Source organism: Erpetoichthys calabaricus, chromosome 8 (assembly GCF_900747795.2).
Source record: "Erpetoichthys calabaricus chromosome 8, fErpCal1.3, whole genome shotgun sequence".
Classification (NCBI taxonomy): domain Eukaryota; kingdom Metazoa; phylum Chordata; class Cladistia; order Polypteriformes; family Polypteridae; genus Erpetoichthys; species Erpetoichthys calabaricus.
Genome location: NC_041401.2, coordinates 39,691,517 through 39,710,016, shown reverse-complemented (window position 1 = coordinate 39,710,016; position 18,500 = coordinate 39,691,517). Strand labels below are relative to the sequence as shown.

Genomic DNA, 18,500 nt, shown 5'->3' with positions numbered 1-18,500 from the left:
CTTATTCTTTTGCATGTTTGTCACACAAAATGTTTCTGATCATCAAACACATTTAACCATTAGTCAAATATAACACAAGTAAACACAAAATGCAGTTTTTAAATGATGGTTTTTATTATTTAGGGAGAAAAAAAAAATCCAAACCTACATGGCCCTGTGTGAAAAAGTAATTGCCCCCTGAACCTAATAACTGGTTGGGCCAACCTTAGCAGCAATAACTGCAATCAAGCGTTTGCGATAACTTGCAATGAGTCTTTTACAGCGCTCTGGAGGAATTTTGGCCCACTCATCTTTGCAAAATTGTTGTAATTCAGCTTTATTTGAGGGTTTTTCTAGCATGAACCGCCTTTTTAAGGTCATGCCATAGCATCTCAATTGGATTCAGGTCAGGACTTTGACTAGGCCACTCCAAAGTCTTCATTTTGTTTTTCTTCAGCCATTCAGAGGTGGATTTGCTAGTGTGTTTTGGGTCATTGTCCTGTTGCAGCACCCAAGATCGCTTCAGCTTGAGTTGACGAACAGATGGCCGGACATTCTCCTTCAAGATTTTTTGGTAGACAGTAGAATTCATGGTTCCATCTATCACAGCAAGCCTTCCAGGTCCTGAAGCAGCAAAACAACCCCAGACCATCACACTACCACCACCATATTTTACTGTTGGTATGATGTTCTTTTTCTGAAATGCTGTGTTCCTTTTACGCCAGATGTAACGGGACATTTGCCTTCCAAAAAGTTCAACTTTTGACTCATCAGTCCACAAGGTACTTTCCCAAAAGTCTTGGCAATCATTGAGATGTTTCTTAGCAAAATTGAGACGAGCCCTAATGTTCTTTTTGCTTAACAGTGGTTTGCGTCTTGGAAATCTGCCATGCAGGCCGTTTTTGCCCAGTCTCTTTCTTATGGTGGAGTCGTGAACACTGACCTTAATTAAGGCAAGTGAGGCCTGCAGTTCTTTAGACGTTGTCCTGGGGTCTTTTGTGACCTCTCGGATGAGTCGTCTCTGCGCTCTTGGGGTAATTTTGGTCGGCCGGCCACTCCTGGGAAGGTTCACCACTGTTCCATGTTTTTGCCATTTGTGGATAATGGCTCTCACTGTGGTTCGCTGGAGTCCCCAAAGCTTTAGAAATGGCTTTATAACCTTTACCACACTGATAGATCTCAATTACTTCTGTTCTCATTTGTTCCTGAATTCTTTGGATCTTGGCATGATGTCTATCTTTTGAGGTGCTTTTGGTCTACTTCTCTGTGTCAGGCAGCTCCTATTTAAGTGATTTCTTGATTGAAAAAGGTGTGGCAGTAATCAGGCCTGGGGGTGGCTACGGAAATTGAACTCAGGTGTGATACACCACAGTTAGGTTATTTTTTAACAAGGGGGCAATTACTTTTTCACACAGGGCCATGTAGGTTTGGATTTTTTTTCTCCCTAAATAATAAACACCATCATTTAAAAACTGCATTTTGTGTTTACTTGTGTTATATTTGACTAATGGTTAAATGTGTTTGATGATCAGAAACATTTTGTGTGACAAACATGCAAAAGAATAAGAAATCAGGAAGGGGGCAAATAGTTTTTCACACCACTGTATATGCTATTCTAAGCACGGCCACTACATTTTAAAAGCAGATACTGTATATCATTTCCAGGACACCAAGTGCGCTATTGTTTGTGTAGTGTGCACCGACTCGGCTCATGCCAATATTTTGTTGTTGTGTGCAAGCAAAAGGTACAAAGAAATCATGAAAAATGCATGCTTTGTTTGAACACAGTTTACCAAGCGCATGTAAATATATGGAAAATTTACTAGGTTGAGATCCTAGCAACCCAACACCTATTAGTCAACTAAATGAACATAAAAAATTATTTTTGGCACATTTTAAGATGTTGTGGATGAAAAGTACACGTACACTGTATGATCTCACTCTCGGGAAAAGATTGCTCACATCTTCACCATGACCCCATCACAGAGGGTTTCAGATTTCAGACATTCATTTTTAGTTATATATGAAGATGAAGATGTTGATATACTGTAGTAGAAGTATCACTAGCCCGACTAGGGTTACCCTGGTCACCAATTTTACAGCTGAAGTACAACTTACATGCTTTTTTTATGAGTGCTGTCATTCTCCATTTCTGCGCTTTCAAAGTGAATTTGTCATGTAACAAAATATGTCATGGTTACTGCAACATTGGCACGACATTTCAGAAATTATATGAAATGAAATTCATGGCCTTTGAACTCAACAGTTTTATTTCTAATATAATACTCATTGACACTAACATCAGTTAGAAAGACAGCTGCTGCTAGGTGTGTATATATATATATATATATATATATATATATATATATATATATATATATGTAGGGTTACGTTGCCCTGGAAACAAGCCATAATCTTGAAGGCGCACTTGGGCATTGCTGAGCACACCCGAGCACACACGATCAGAAGATTTTCTTGCAGTATTTTAGCTAAGCAAGTCTCAGGTATAAATTGCATCGGTTATGGCTGTAAAATATAATGATTCTGACATAAGAAGATCATGAGCTACTGCCAGGCAGCTAAACCTGAGCACCCATGTCTATGCAAAACATCCCAATTTGAAAATTTTGTAATTTATATTACAAAATTAGCCTTGTCTCAAAAACTTTGCATGATGGGAAAATTTGTTATTTCTGTGATCAGCATCACAAACCCTATCTAGCACACAGGAAATTAAGAAGGAAACAAAAACCTTGTTAAAACAAAGTTATCACTAGCGATTCTGCTGGCTAATCCACTGGCACTTGAACATCTCATTGGTGTAACAGTCAGGTGTGGCAATAGCTCCAGAAAAGGTCCAAAAATTTCTTAACAGAATTTCTGGCTTCCTTGTTCTTCGTCAGTTCATAATGTTTATTTCCTTTATTATTGGCTTTTCAAAGAGGATTCATTCATATTCACAATGTCAAACGTTTTCATACCGTAACGGCACTTAGCCATATGCTTGATTTGATTTGTCTGGCTGAAGCCAATCTTTGAAGTCAGCATTTTCCAACCATTTCATGTTAAATGCACACTGTCCTGGCACTGTGTCGGCTCAATACATCACAGTCACGCTTAATAGACTCAGTGTAATTTACAATGCTAGCTCACCACTAATAATTCAACATACAGGCAAACAGTAACTACTGTACATATCTATACCAGTTTGCACACACACACACAGAACACAACACAAAGGGATATTAATGTGTAAGGTCATTAAACATGATATTAATGAGAGATGTGGGTGTTTTGTTTTGAAAATATAGGACGTTTTTATCTCCTAATATGCGATACTTGGAATTCACTTTTATATTTTCAATCACTTTTAAGTAGATTTTGCCTTGTTAATTTTTCATGATTTTCCAGGACTTGTATGAACTCAGAGTTCCAAACAGTCTCTCCCTGCATTTACTACTTCAGGGACTCTCAATATATAGGAGCGACACAGGGGACTGTACTTTCTCCGGTCCTGTTCAGCCTATATACAGTACATTGGACTTCCAATACAACTTGGAGTCCTGCCATGTGCAAAAGTTCGCTGACGACACTACTATCGTGGGCTGCATCAGGAGTGGGCAGGAGGAGGAGTATAGGAACCTAATCAAGGGCTTTGATAAATGGTGCGACTCAAACCACCTACAACTGAACACCAGCAAAACCAAGGAGCTGGTGGTGGATTTCAGGAGGACCAGGCTCCTCATGGACCCCGTGATCATCAGAGGTTACTGTGTGCAGAGGGTACATCATGGAGAATCCACTGCATCCACTAAACAGTATCATCTCCAGACAGAGGAGCAGCTTCAGCGACAGACTGCTGTCACTGTCCTGCTCCACTGACAGACTGAGGAGATCGTTCCTCCTCACACTATGCGACTCTTCAATTCCACCGGGGGGGGTAAACGGTAACACTATACAAGATTACTGACTGTTATACCTGCCTTGCACTCACCACCTTGCACTTTTTAAACTTGCACTGTGTTTTTATCACTCTTTAATTAATATTGTTTTTATCAGTATGCTGCTGTTGGAGTATGTGAATTTCCCCTTGGGGATTAATAAAGTACAGTAATCCCTCCTCCATCGCGGGGGTTGCGTTCCAGAGCCACCCGCGAAATAAGAAAATCCGCGAAGTAGAAACCATATGTTTATATGGTTATTTTTATATTGTCATGCTTGGGTCACAGATTTGCGCAGAAACACAGGAGGTTGTAGAGAGACAGGAACGTTATTCAAACGCTGCAAACAAACATTTGTCTCTTTTTCAAAAGTTTAAACTGTGCTCCATGACAAGACAGAGATCACAGTTCCGTCTCACAATTAAAAGAATGCAAACATATCTTCCTCTCTCTTCAAAGGAGTGCGTGGCAGGAGCAGATCATGTCACAGAGAGAGATAGAGACAAAAGCAAACAAATCAATAGGGCTGTTTGCTTTTAAGTATGCGAAGCACCGCGGCACAAAGCTGTTGAAGGCGGCAGCTCACACCCCCTCCGTCAGGAGCAGAGATAGAGAGAGAGAGAGAGAGAGAGAGTTTGTTTTTCAATCAAAAATCAATACGTGCCCTTCGAGCTTTTAAGTATGCGAAGCACCGTGCAGCATGTCCTTCAGGAAGCAGCTGCACACAGAAGGTAGCACCGTCCCTATCGTCTAGGTGTGGGAACAGCCCCCCTGCTCACACCCCCCTACGTCAGCGCAAGAGAGAGAGAGAGAGAGAGAGAGAAAGTAAGTTGGGTAGCTTCTCAGCCATCTGCCAATAGCGTCCCTTGTATGAAATCAACTTGGCAAACCAACTGAGGAAGCATGTACCAGAAATTAAAAGACCTATTGTCCTCAGAAACCCGCGAAGCAGCGAAAAATCCGCGATATATATTTAAATATGCTTACATATAAAATCCGCGATGGAGTGAAGCCGCGAAAGGCGAAGCGCGATATAGCGAGGGATCACTGTATCTATCTATCTATCTATGTAATAGCTGCATTTTATCTTTACCATTTATGTAACATGAAGCTTATTTTAGGAACAATCCTATTCTCCTTAAGAGCAGGAAGAAACATGTTTGATACTGGATATCAAGGTTCCATTTTGGTCAAACTAAAATTATTATCCTAAATGCCACCTACATGGACAGTTTTCTGCTTTCATGTTCTGTAATTGTAAAGCCTGCTTATCCAAAATAAAATGTTAGAAGTGGTAACAAATTTATGAAATCAGGCATATAAAAGTTATTTCAGAAAAAAATTACATAAAGAATTATAGAGAAAAGCCAAGCAAAATGACACCTTTTATTGGCTAACTAAAAAGATTACAATATGCAAGCTTTCGAGGCAACTCAGGCCCCTTCTTCAGGCAAGACCTTGCCTGAAGAAGGAGCCTGAGTTGCCTCGAAAGCTTGCATATTGTAATCTTTTTAGTTAGCCAATAAAAGGTGTCATTTTGCTTGACTTTTCTCTACATTCATAATGGCTAACACGGTACAACACCCTAGTACTATGAAGAATTATATATTTTTCAAATATGTGTATATTTATTTTTGTAAAAATACTATCAAATTGATACTTTTAGTAACTAATAAATAAAAAAATTAATTTCATTTTGAAATTAAGGACACGGTAAACAACACAGAGTTCAACACAACTGTTTCGGAAACACACTATACTCACTTATCAGTGGGGATAATTAATTACAAACAGTGCAAACCAAGATGTTGTGTATCATATTACTTGTTTTTACATAAAAATTACTTTTCTTTTTCCTTTCTGTAAACAACCATTGTGTAAACAAGTGTTACAGCAGATGACCTTGCAGACATAGAATATTAAGTCACAGTAGTGATTTAACTTGAGATTTTAATATTTGTTGCTTTTAAATTTTGTTTTAAAGATGCATATACAGAAGTTTGCATGTTGTGCCTTTTCCCTTTCAGTCTTCTGATGAAGGAGCCTTTGTAAGCCTTTTAAGATAAGCCTCCCAGCCTGCTGTTTTATAGGCCTGCGCTGCCTCCAGTCGACCTGGTGCTGTTAAAATGCCTCTTCCTACAATGATGATATCTGACCTCTTTTTATCAATCACTTCTTCTGGTGTCAGATACTGTTGACCCAGATTGTCTCCTGTTAAAAAAGACACATACATACTTTGATGGATTATTATTGTTCAGATTTTGAAAACAGGAAGTTATAACAACAAAAAACTGGTCTCCAGCCCCTTAGGTGATTAAAGAACACCAGTTCAATTTATGTATCCAACAGTTTGTTTAAAGATAATTTAAACAGGACCACCATTTACCACACACATTTTAACATCAAAGCATAATGCAATGACTACAGTGTGGCACCCGGACGGGACGCCCAGGAAGACAGGAGGAGGGTTCATTCCTCCTCCAGACCGCGAGTGGGCGTCTGCCCTGGTTGTATTGGGGGCCACGGGTACAGGGCTTGGAAGCCCAACCCTGTAGAGGCCCATGGTTACCGCCAGGGGTCGTCCCCCTGCCTGAAGGACCCTGGACCCCAGTACTTCCACCACACCAGGAAGTGCTGGAGGGAAGAAGAGAGGGAACACCCGGAGTGCTTCCGGGAGGACAGCCGGCACTTCCGCCACACTGGGGCGTGTCCGCGGGATTGCCAGTGCACACCTGGAACACATCCGGTTACGGATAAAAGGGGCCGCCTCCCTTCATTCGAGGCTGGAGTCGGGTGGAAGCAGGACAAGGTGCAAGAAAGAGAGAAGGAGACGGTTCGAAGAGGCAGAGTGGTTGGCCTGGACTTTGGGGAAGATTGGGGTTTGTGGCACAATACTTGTAAATATTAGTTGTATAAATAAACGTGTGGTGGTGAAATTAACATGTCTGCTTGTCTGTGTCCGGGCCAAGTTCCACAACAGTTAACGAAATTCACATTCAACAATTGTAGAAATAATATTAATTATGGATAAATAAAAAACAGTGGCTTCAGAAAGTGTTCAGACTCCTTCACTTACTGCACACTTTATTTTGTTTTACTGTTGATTTATTTATAAATGGATACATTTGTCATTTTTGCCCATCAGCCTACACTCAATACCCATGAATGACAAACTGAAAACATGTTTTCAGAAAGGTTTGCAGTTCTACTAAAAATCAAACACTGAAGTCTCTCATTCATGTAACTGTTCAGACCCGTTGTTGTGACACTCCAAAATGTGGTCAAGGCGCATCCTGTTTGCTTTACGTACCTTTGAGCTGTGTCTAGAATTTGACTGGAGTCCACCTGTGGCTAAGTGAATTGACTGAACATTGTTTATAAAGGCACACCATCTGTGTATAAAAGGTCCCACAGTTCATGCTGCATGTCAGGGCAAAAACCAAGCCATGAAGTTCAAGGAATTCTCTATAGACCTCCGCAATCAAATCAAATTATGATGAAGCACAGATCAGGAAAGGGTATAAAGCTATTTCTAAAGCTTCCAGTTTTTTCTGGAGCACAGTGGCCTCTATAATTATGAAATCAAAGATCCATGGAACCACAAGGACACTTCCTAAAGTAGGCCTTATAGCCAAACTGAGTACTTGGGCAAGAAGGTAACCAAGAATTTAATGGTCACTTAACAGAGCTGCAGAAGTCCTCTGCTAACATTGGAAAAACTGTCGGAAGGCCAACCATCCCGGCTGCACGTTTATGGCAGAGTGGCTAGATGGAAGGCACTCTTGAATGAAATGCTTATATGACAGTTTACAGGATTCTGAGAGTGCGAGGAGAAAGGTTTTCTGGTCCGATTAGACAAAAAACAAACTTTTTGGGAAGAACGCCAAGCAGCATCATACCATGGGAGTTCTTCTTAGGGCCAGTGACAGTGAGGCTGGTCAGGCTTGATAAATGCAGACAAGTACAGAGACATCCTTGAAGAAAACTTGTTCCAGAGTGCACTGAACCTTGGACTGGGGTGATGGCTCAACATTCAGTAAAATTACCTGAAGCATACAGTCAAGACAACGCTGGAGTGGCTTTGGGACAAATCTCTCACTGTCCCTGAGTAATCCAGCCAAAGCCCAGAGTTAAACCCTGTAGGACTTTTTTGGAAAGACCTGAAGATGGTAGTGTACAGACACTTTCATTTCAATCAAATTAAGCTTGAGTGAGTCTGCCTGGAAGAATGAGATAAACCGACAAAATCCAGGCATGCAAAGCTTGTAGCGACTTACCCAGGAAGACTCAAGCTGTAATATCTACCAAAGGGGCTTATAAAAAGTGCTGCATTAATTCAGGGTCTTACATGAATAAGAGATTTCAGTTTTAGATTTTTAATAAATTTGCAAACCTTTCTAAAAACATGTTTTCGCTTTGTCATTATGGGATACTGAATTTAGATTGATGGGTAAAAAGAGCAAGTTTATCTGTTTTAAAGTAAATCTACAACAATAAAGTTTGCAGAAAATAAAGGGGTCTAAATACTCTCTGAAACCACCGTACATGAACCCAACATAGTAATGGGAAAAGATGAAAATAATGAAGAAAGTAAATAAAAAATTTAGGAAAAGAACTACAGTTCAGTAATATTCAGTTCAGTTCAGTAATATTTTCTGAACATCATTTTGTTTTTTTTTCCTTCTCTGATGTAAAGTTTCTTTATCTCTGGAATGATCGTGCAGAAACATGCATGTGAAAAAAAAGGAGAAAGATGGGAAATCAATACTCTTCATGGTAAGAAATGTGTAAAAAGACTAAAGAATTGAAAGTAGACATTGCAATCCTTTCTAAATCTAACATATGAAGTATACAAATTCAAATGGTCCTTACCGCTTAACTGCATCTGAACCCCAGGAGTCATATGGAGAAACTTTGGGTTATTTGTCATCTTTGAAACAGAGATAAAGCCAAAAACAAAGTTGGAATATTCCTCAGCCATTTTAACCTATTTAAAATAAATCCACATTTCGATAAAATTAAAATCTGTCATGTACTAAAACATTGTTTCATGATCACCTGAGGATTATGCTTTCAAACTGTGTCAAAACCTTTAAGCATAAAATTACAGTAAGGTTATAATAAGAAGAACCAACGAGCAATACTTACAGCTGCTTTGCTGTAGTCACCTACAGCTAAGGATCCCTGAGAGCTCATTTCAGCAATAAGCAAACATCCTCTATTAAGGGGAAGCCCAACTTCTCTTAAACCTTTCACAACTCCAGGACCAGGGACCACGTGTGCATTTACAATGTGAGACCAAGAGGAAATCCGATACAAACCCTCTAATGAAACAGGAAAAGATACAAGATTTAAGAAAAGCCTTATACTTCCATTTGTATCTTTTATGCTTAGATCCTATTATACTAATCCCGATTTGACAACTTTTCAATTTGATGTCTTATTTTATTTATGACTAATATATGTAACCATATTCCGAGTTTACATTACCAATAATAAAGACCAAAACACTTTGCTATTCATACAGCACATTGAAACAAATTACACATTTAAATTATAATTATGTTATTAAATATAACAGTATACAGCTAGTTTTACTGTGATCCACTGGACATTTCAGATTTCCTAATAATCACCTTCTAGCAAATGTGCATAAGTTTTGTCACTCCTATGCACCTGGTATCTTTTTCAAGGTCTTTTCAACAGCTCCCATCTGCCCTGATCTTCAAACAGAGACGGAAGACCTACATTGTTTTTGTAACATTTGAAAAGGTGCTTCTTCATTTGCAATTTTCAACAGTTCCTTCTTTTATCTGGAATAATAATATTCATGCCACTACTGCACACTATCACTGACTGATAGCTAAGACATCTCTACCCAAAATGTATAAAGTTATTACCTTTCTCTCATATTTGCCATGGAAAGATTTTGATGAAAACAGGCCATTCAGCCGAAATAAACTAGCCAGTCTTGTCCACTTATTTCCTCCAAAAAACTTCAAGTCAAGTTTTGAAGGTCCCTAAAGTCCTACTGTCTACCACACTGCTTGGTAACTTATTCCATGTGTCTATGGTTCCCGGTGTAAAGAAACACTTCCTAATGTTTCTGCGAAGTTAACACAACTGTGTCTATGTATTCTTGTTGAACAGCAGCAGACTGAACTGTACTAATTCTATTCATAATTTTAAACATTTCTTAATCTCCTTTTTCTTAAACTTAAAATTTTCAACTCCTTTAATATTTCCCCTTAATAATTTGCCTGCAGTCCTGGAATCAGCCCTCCTCTTGACTTTTTCTAGTGCTGCTGTACTATTTTTGCATACTGAAGACCAAAATTACATACAATCCTCCAGATGAGGCCTCACTAGTGCGTTATAAAGCTTGAGCATAACCTCCTTGGACTTGTACTCTACACATCGTGCTATATAACCTAACATTCTGTTAGCCTTTTCAATGACTTTTTTACACGGTTGGGAAGTTGATAGCCACGAGTCCATTACGACACATACATTCTTCTCATAAGCAGTACTTTCAATTTTCTAACCTCTTACGGTGTATTCAAATCTAACATTTTTACTTCCTATGTGTAATACATTACATTAAATTTATTCTGCCCCGACCTGTATGATGTGTAAGTCTCAACATATTCTAGATTACCTGCCAGTCCACCTAGTTTGGCATCATCTGTAAATTTAACCAGCTTGTTGTTTCTAGTCCTACTCTGATCATGTATATACATTAAAAACAGCAACGGCCACAACACTGACCCCTGAGGTTCACCACTTCTAACATCTACCAAATCTCATTGGGTTTCTTGCATCATAACCCTTTTCTTCTTGTGTTTGAAAACAATTTTGCACCCACATACACACTTCACCTTTAAGTCCCACTTCTTTTAGTTTGATGCCTAACCTCTCATGTGTACTCTTGCTTGTACTGTTAAGCAAAAACTAATTTTGATAAGTAAAATTCCTTTTGATTGCAAATACTATGAAAAACAATCAGATCTACTCTCTAGATCTATTGGATATTGTGTTTTTTGTTGGTGTTTTTGACTTTTATGGTACTGATTAGATTGTATACTTATTACTAACATATCATAAAGTTACTTATGACAATACAAGCTGTTAAGGGCACTACATAAAATAAATATTTATTGATTCATGTTCTCTCGTCTGCAACTGAACATGCACACACCATTAGTGCAGTTTAACCACTATAGCTTATTTACTTTAAGGATTCACTTCACTTAGATAAAGCATTACATTTTTCACTCAGATATGGTCATTAGTTCTAGTAATTCATATGCAGAAATTTTAATAACAGACATAATACTCCACACAGAATGCATTATGCTTGGTACTCTCATCTTTACAGCTTTAATTTGAATTACCTTCATACTGATGTTTAACAGTGTTTCCAATGTCTGCAAATTTCCGATCTTCAAAAATCAAAAACTCATGCTTATCTGCCAGTGCATTAAGCTCTGAAGTAACAATGGACTGAAAATCATGCAATATATCAATGTGAGTCTTAAGGATACAAATATGAGGGCCTAAAGTGTCTGCAAGGTGAAGAAGCTCTTTCGATGAAGTCACATCAGCAGATAGGCAAAGATTTGTCTTCTTCTTTTCCATTATCCTCAAAAGTTTTGCAGCAACAGGGTGAATGTCCACAAGTTCAGCACGTGCTCCATAACTTAATTCTTTACAAGTTTTCTTTGCAGATGTGACAGACTGTTTCTCAGGGCTAACAAAAGTATTATTCTCTCTAATAAATTGGTGAACATCCTGTAGTATTTCAGCTTGTATTTTTCCATTTTTGTGAAGAACATCTAAAAGTTTTGTTAAGGTGCAAACACAATGAAGTTGGATTCCCAATTCCTCCAATTTGGCTTTGCCTCCCTGTTCTCTATCCATCAGGACAATAGCATCTGTGACCTTTAGTCCTTCCTTCTTCAGAACTTCAACTGTCTCCAAGACACTGGATCCACTGGTGACCACATCCTCAATAACTAAACAAGTTTCTCCTTTCTTGTAATCACCTTCAATAATCTGTTTGGTACCTGAAAAAAAGAAAAACTTTCCAAATTACTGTACAACAAGCATCTATTTACTTTATACAGAGTAAACTGCCAGCACTGGCAATCTGAAATAATAGATCATGATTTCACCATTTATGCATATATAAGTTCTAATAACCATCTTACAGAACATCCATCCATCCATCCATTTTCCAACCCGCTGAATCCGAACACAGGGTCACGGGGGTCTGCTGGAGCCAATCCCAGCCAACACAGGGCACAAGGCAGGGAACCAATCCTGGGCAGGGTACCAATCCACCGCAGGACACACACAAACACACCCACACACCAAGCACACACTAGGGCCAATTTAAAATCACCAATCCACCTAACCTGCATGTCTTTGGACTGTGGGAGTAAACCGGAGCGCCCGGAGGAAACCCACGCAGACACGGGGAGAACATGCAAACTCCATGCAGGGAGGACCCGGGAAGCGAACCCGGGTCTCCTAACTGCGAGGCAGCAGCGCTACCACTGCGCCACCGTGCCGCCCCTCTTACAGAACAACTCTCCAATAAACAAAAACAAGTCAAGATTGTTCAGGACAATTATTCTGCAAACAACTTTCAATTTGATGGTGACATTGCCCTCTCCTACTATCAAGGAATTATAACAAAGAATCTTGCATTCACTATCGGCCATTCTGTGTTAACTCAGTTAAATACAAAGTGGTACATTGTGATGTGTGCCGTTATGAGTACAACCATTTACACTTAATATTCTAAAGCAGGGGTTTTCAGTAACGATCCTGGAGGGCTGCAGTGGCTACAGGATTTTATTCCAGCCAGTTTCCCCAATTAGAACTCAGTACTTGCTGATAATGAAGCTTGATATTTAACAATATACCTTGTTAGCACTTTCATTAATCAAAGATAAATTTTTGTTACATTGTAGATCAGAGGTCCTCAATTACAGTCCTGGAGGTTCGTTCACTTCAACCAATTCCTTAATTAGGACCCATTTATTTACTACTAAAGCTGCAAGTTTTTTCGGGTTAATTTTAGTTATCTTGCCTGTTAAAATTCAGAACCCTTAGTTGTGTATTTTAGTTTTTAGCAGCTGCATTTAAGTTTTAATGGTTGCCTGTTTTCTTAACCAGACATTAGTTAATAATGAAATGCAGATAACCATTAAACCAGCAGCTTTCCAGCTAACATGCTTCCTTTTTTTAAAATATTCCTGTGAATATGCACCATGAAGTAATTGTGTTAAAAAAAGGTTTACAAATAAACGAGAGAGGAATTGCAAGGACTGTTAAATTTAAATATATTCTGGTTCACAAATCACATGGATAATGTTCTCAGAGAAACTCTATAGTGTAATTAAAATTTACCTTAGATGAATGAACACACTAACAGGCCAATTAGTTAAATATAAAGTTTCATTATCAGCAAGGATTGTCTTGTAATTAGGAAACTAATTGGAAGGAAATCCTGCAGCCACTGCAGCCCTCCAGGACCTTGAGTGAAGACCCCTGTCCTAAAGCAACATTTGCTATGTGCTAAAATTTGAAGCAACTAACCTAATAATAAATTATAAGCCCTTTGCCTTTCTCTGTATCCTGTGGTGACCGCTTGTGACACTGTACTATTGTCTACATATTCCAGCAGTCTAACTGAAGTTGTCTTCAGCTTTAAGGACTATATCTCTACAGTAATTTCAGCACCATTAGAGCTCCACAATTTCAAAGTAGATTATAAAATACAGAATGCCCAGGAGGAGCTACATGACTATTAGGCTTATGCTTTCTTTAGCAAGTAAGGATCATGAATCCACTAAGGTTTATTTTCTTTTCTGATCTTCTTTTGAAGTTTTTGTTTTCCTCTTCTCTGATACCATCTGGCCACAACTATTGTGAAATAATAAATTAATGAAGTTGCTATACCTGCACTGGCATATTGTTTCAGTTGCTATGTACTCTTAACTAATTCATTGATGTTTGTTTTTCTAATCATTATTTTTATTAGATTAGAAAGCAATGGAATGGATGTTTTGCTTGGTACAAATGAGAACATTTCTTGATTACAGATATATTTTTTAAAAGTGTCCTCCACATTGATTTCTGTAGAAAAAGGATTACAAAAACTGAAAGGTATGGTTTTGAGATCACCTAAATTCAGTAGTATGACAAGTGTGAAACCTTTCTTTAGTAAGCTGGATGGTAGGGTTTAGTTTGATAAATGTACATCTAGTGCATCAGCAGAGGTTGTTTGGTTTGTCTTTATATAATTTTCTTCATGTACTCAAAGATGTTTTGAAATGCTATATTAAAGTCGAATTAGGCTTGCTTGTTTTTTTTTTTTTCAGTGGGAACCCGGGGGAATTGGGAAGAAGCGTATTTTGTTTTTCTAATTGTTCACCTTATTTCAATTTTCACTGTATACATTATACAGTACAGTACTACATATTTTTCCATGATTCTGTGCCTTAAAAGGCATATGCAAAATACTATATGCATATTTATATCTTGATTTTTTTTCTCCTTATTGTATTACTTTCCAGAGTACAGATATTTTGGAATTACTTCAGTTGAGTAAAAACAAATACTGTGCATGAGGCACCTTCAAATAAGCAGTGGCGGCTCGTAGCTAAAATTAGTGGGGGTGCTGCTCCAGAAAATTTTTAGCCTTTGTTTTAAAATTGTGTAAAAGGAATTAAACATGTATAAAAAGAAAATTTATTCAGAAACTTGATAAAATTCTAAAAGAACAAAATCAAAACATTTCTTACTTACTATATCCTAAATTGTTACAGTTCAAGCTTGATCTATTCATTTAAAAATGAAATCCATTCTTCTCGTTTTAATTTGCGCGAAAAGATCAATAATTTTCTCCTTAATCTCTGGATGACAACTGAGGAAATGTTTCTCCATTGAAAGCAGGGGTTGGCACTGCGGGAGCGACAGTGCTCTCTCTCCCTTGCAGCCTCGCGTGCTGCTTCCTATGTGCGCATGCGCACAACAGCCAAACACCACGCCGCTGGAACTGTGAAGCGCACAATTCCATACAAAGATTTTTGTATCTTTTTCATAAACTGGGGGATGGCTGCTGACATTAAGCTTAAGGATTATATATTGTACAAGTATAAAGAAAGAATTAAAGAAAAAAGGACTCATTATATTAAATGTTATCGATAATATCAAGTGGAAATAGGGGGTGCTGAAGTTCCACAGTGCCTATACGCGAGCCGCCACTGCAAATAAGGTATGTTTTTTTCTGTATTTTAACAATGTTTTCCAATGTGACATGCGAACTGCAAAAAGGATGTAAATAAAAGAATTTTTTTCTGTCCATTGAAGCAATTGAAAATACAGGTGTGGGAAAGTCAGAGCAGCTATGTCATCAAGATGTGGAGTAAAAGTGCAAAGGACAAGTGATTTATGCAATCTGGAGGATTTGTTGATTGGGAATGACATACACAATAGGCAGGCAGTGTGACACAGTGATTAAGGCTTTGGACTTCAAACGCTGATGTGGTGGGTTCAAATCCTGCCATTCACTCTGTGTGACTCTGAGCAAGTCACTTCACCCACCTATGTTCCAACTGGAAAAAAAAATGTAACCAATTGTACCACAAATGTTGCAACTCGCATTGAATAAAGATGTAGGCCAAATAAATAAATGTAAATATACAAGACTAAGATATTAACCAAGAGGCAGTAACATTTTAAATTGAGCTATGGTACATTAGTACTCTTAAAGCTGAGACTTGTGTGGTTAGTGATAGCAACAGCATGAATATTGGTGCTTCAGAACAGAGTCTTGGTATACATCTCTCTCTATGGTTCATATTTAACATACTGGGTTGCTGAGTGAGGCAAATGGTATCTTGTTTTTATCAGCTGGACAAACACTATTGTCTGTTTGTTAACCATTTTCATCTTCAGTTTACTTTGCTGATAGGGAAGAATGGTTTCATAGGGAGGATAGGAAGTATCTTAAGAACTTTGCTCTTAATATGTAACATCATGGATAGAATACTTTTGATATGGTTTTCAACTCCTAAACTGCTGTTCATAGCAAATTAATGTTCTCCTAATACTTTAATTAAATGAAGTTTACATACCTAAATCAATTCTCACCCACTTAATTCAAATTTGAGCCACAGGAGCATACCTGGGCACAAGGTATGAAACAACCATAGACAGAGCACTAATGCACACAGGTCCCACTCACACAAACACAAACAATTTTGAGTCACCATTTAACCTAACCTGCACATCTCTGGGGATGTGGGAATAAAACCAGAGTATTTTCACGGCAACTCACACAGACACAGGGAAAATGTGCAAACAGACAACAATTTGAACCCAGAACACTCAGTCCCAGAGGCATCATAAAGTCTCTCAATGCTGATTATGCATTCACCTTTCACCATAAATATACTGTATAACTAAGTGAATTTTTTTTTACTAGGGTAAAATTCAATTCTTGAAAAAAGAAGCCTTGTTATTTTAAATCATTGTTTTGGTTTACCTTATTTTTGAGATTCTGCAAATGTAAGCTTTGGGATCTTTTGAAGGTATTGACTTTGCCTACATCCGGAGCCCTTATAAGGGGTCAAGTAATTTACTCTTTTATTTGAGCAGCTTCTCCACATAAGGCGTTGAATTTCTGAACTCAAATCTGGTTGTTGTACTTTTCTTAGGTAATGGAACAAGTAGAATGAAAACAAGGGTAACAAGCAACTCAAATAACCCGATTTTATATTTTCCATTAAAATTATGTATTTTAGTATAATCATGACCAAGTAAGAATTTCACTGTTTTTGGTACATGTGGCAATGCTACAGATACTAAACAGAAAAACTGAAAAATCTATTACTACTTTAAATGTAAGTTTAATTACCATAATCTTTGGCTTCTTTTCTCCGAATAAGCATCGGCACATTATTGGAAGAAGAGATGACGGTGGCCAGTGGCAGGGCGGTATACGGAACACCACATAATAAATCGTATTTCAAACCAGCATCCCTTGAGCACTGAAACATCAGACTGGAAACCTGAATTTAAAAAATTATAAAAATACGTTTTAACTATTCAATCTTTAGATTGGAATCAATTAGAATCTTGTTTACAATGGGTAGTATTTTTACAACTTTTATTATTCAGTTTTAAAAATATAAGTAGGAATGTTACAGACGAAGCATGATATGCCTGACGCAATGGAAAACCTGAAACCTCGTCACCAAAGTTGAAAACTATTGCCTCAACAGAAAAATCAAGAAAACTATGCGCCTTACAACACGTGCAACCCCATATTTAATTATTATAACAAAACGATGAATTGTTACATTACTATTTGGTATATTATATCATTAATCGATTCAATTAAAACATATAAATAACGATCAGCTTAAAGCATGTTACTTGTGAAAAACAAGGCCTGGGCAAAAATAAATTACCTGGTTCATCAAAGTTGGATGGGAGACGATCACCCTAAGATCAAAGTATATCGGAGAAGAAATGCCGCTCTTTAACTGGAACTTGCCAAACTTCACCGCTTGTATATCATAAAGCTGCAAAATCAATTTCTCGATATCCATCATTTTCCTACAGGAGTATGTCTAAGTATCACTTGTAGCAATGAATCGGGCGTGTGCTTGCTGCACGCTTTGTCTAGTCGCACGAAAATGACGCAATTCCAAAGCGACATACCCTCGGCCGACTTCTATTGGTTAAGTGTCCACCACATTATTAGAAAGAGCACCAGGTAATACAGTAACACACTATAATGGTGTAATGCTAATATAGTCAGGTTACAACAAACCGCTCGAGTGCAAACATTATTCAGAAAATGGAGGTAGGTTCTTTATCGGAGCATAGGTTTTCAATTGTCACACGGTTTGAAGTTGAAAGCATTTTGAGTTTAGAATAGACTGTGAGCTGTACTGTACAGTAAATGATAAAAATGAGTTAAATACGTTTTTTGTCGCAGATTGAAGTGTCGTCAATGTCAGAGTCGAAAATATAGTAATGAATGACCGCAAAAAGAAAAAAAGGACCTTTTATTATTTTCAGTTCAAGTAAAATGCCGCGAAGCCAAAGCTATTTCAAGCTGAAATGAATCAACATGCCAACAGAGTTTATGAGTGACTGAGAATGTTATGCTAAGTTACACTGTTATGTACAGTACTTGTTGTGTAGACGTTTCTAGAAACATGCATAATAATTAAACAGGCACGGATATATTAGACAATATTAGAAAATTATATATTAAGAATTGCATTTGGTGCGACAAGGATGGACAGGATTAGAAATGAGTAATTAGAGGGTCAGTTCAGGTTGGACGGTTGGGAGACAACGTCAGAGAGGCGAGATTGTGTTGGTTTGGACATGTGCAGAAGAGAGATGCTGGGTATATTGGGAGAGGGATGCTAAGGATAGAGCTTCCAGGGAAGAGGAAAAGAGGAAGTCCAAAGAGAAAGTTCAGGGATGTGGTGAGTGTAACGGTGCAAGATGCAGAGGATAGGAAGATATGGAAAACGATGATCCGCT

The 18,500-nt window shown here is 38.0% G+C and overlaps 1 protein-coding gene across 1 annotated transcript; it reads right to left on the bottom strand.

Moving 5' to 3' along the window:
- Positions 1–5,852: 5,852 nt before the first annotated feature.
- Positions 5,853–17,634, bottom strand: umps (uridine monophosphate synthetase). The gene is made up of 6 exons (XM_051931011.1): positions 17,408–17,634; positions 16,852–17,005; positions 11,315–11,986; positions 9,069–9,244; positions 8,793–8,907; positions 5,853–6,131 (listed from the first exon to the last, which is right to left on the bottom strand). The coding sequence occupies exons 1-6, from the start codon at positions 17,549–17,551 to the stop codon at positions 5,944–5,946; spliced, it is 1,449 nt and encodes a 482-aa protein (XP_051786971.1). The 5' UTR covers positions 17,552–17,634; the 3' UTR covers positions 5,853–5,943.
- Positions 17,635–18,500: the final 866 nt, after the last annotated feature.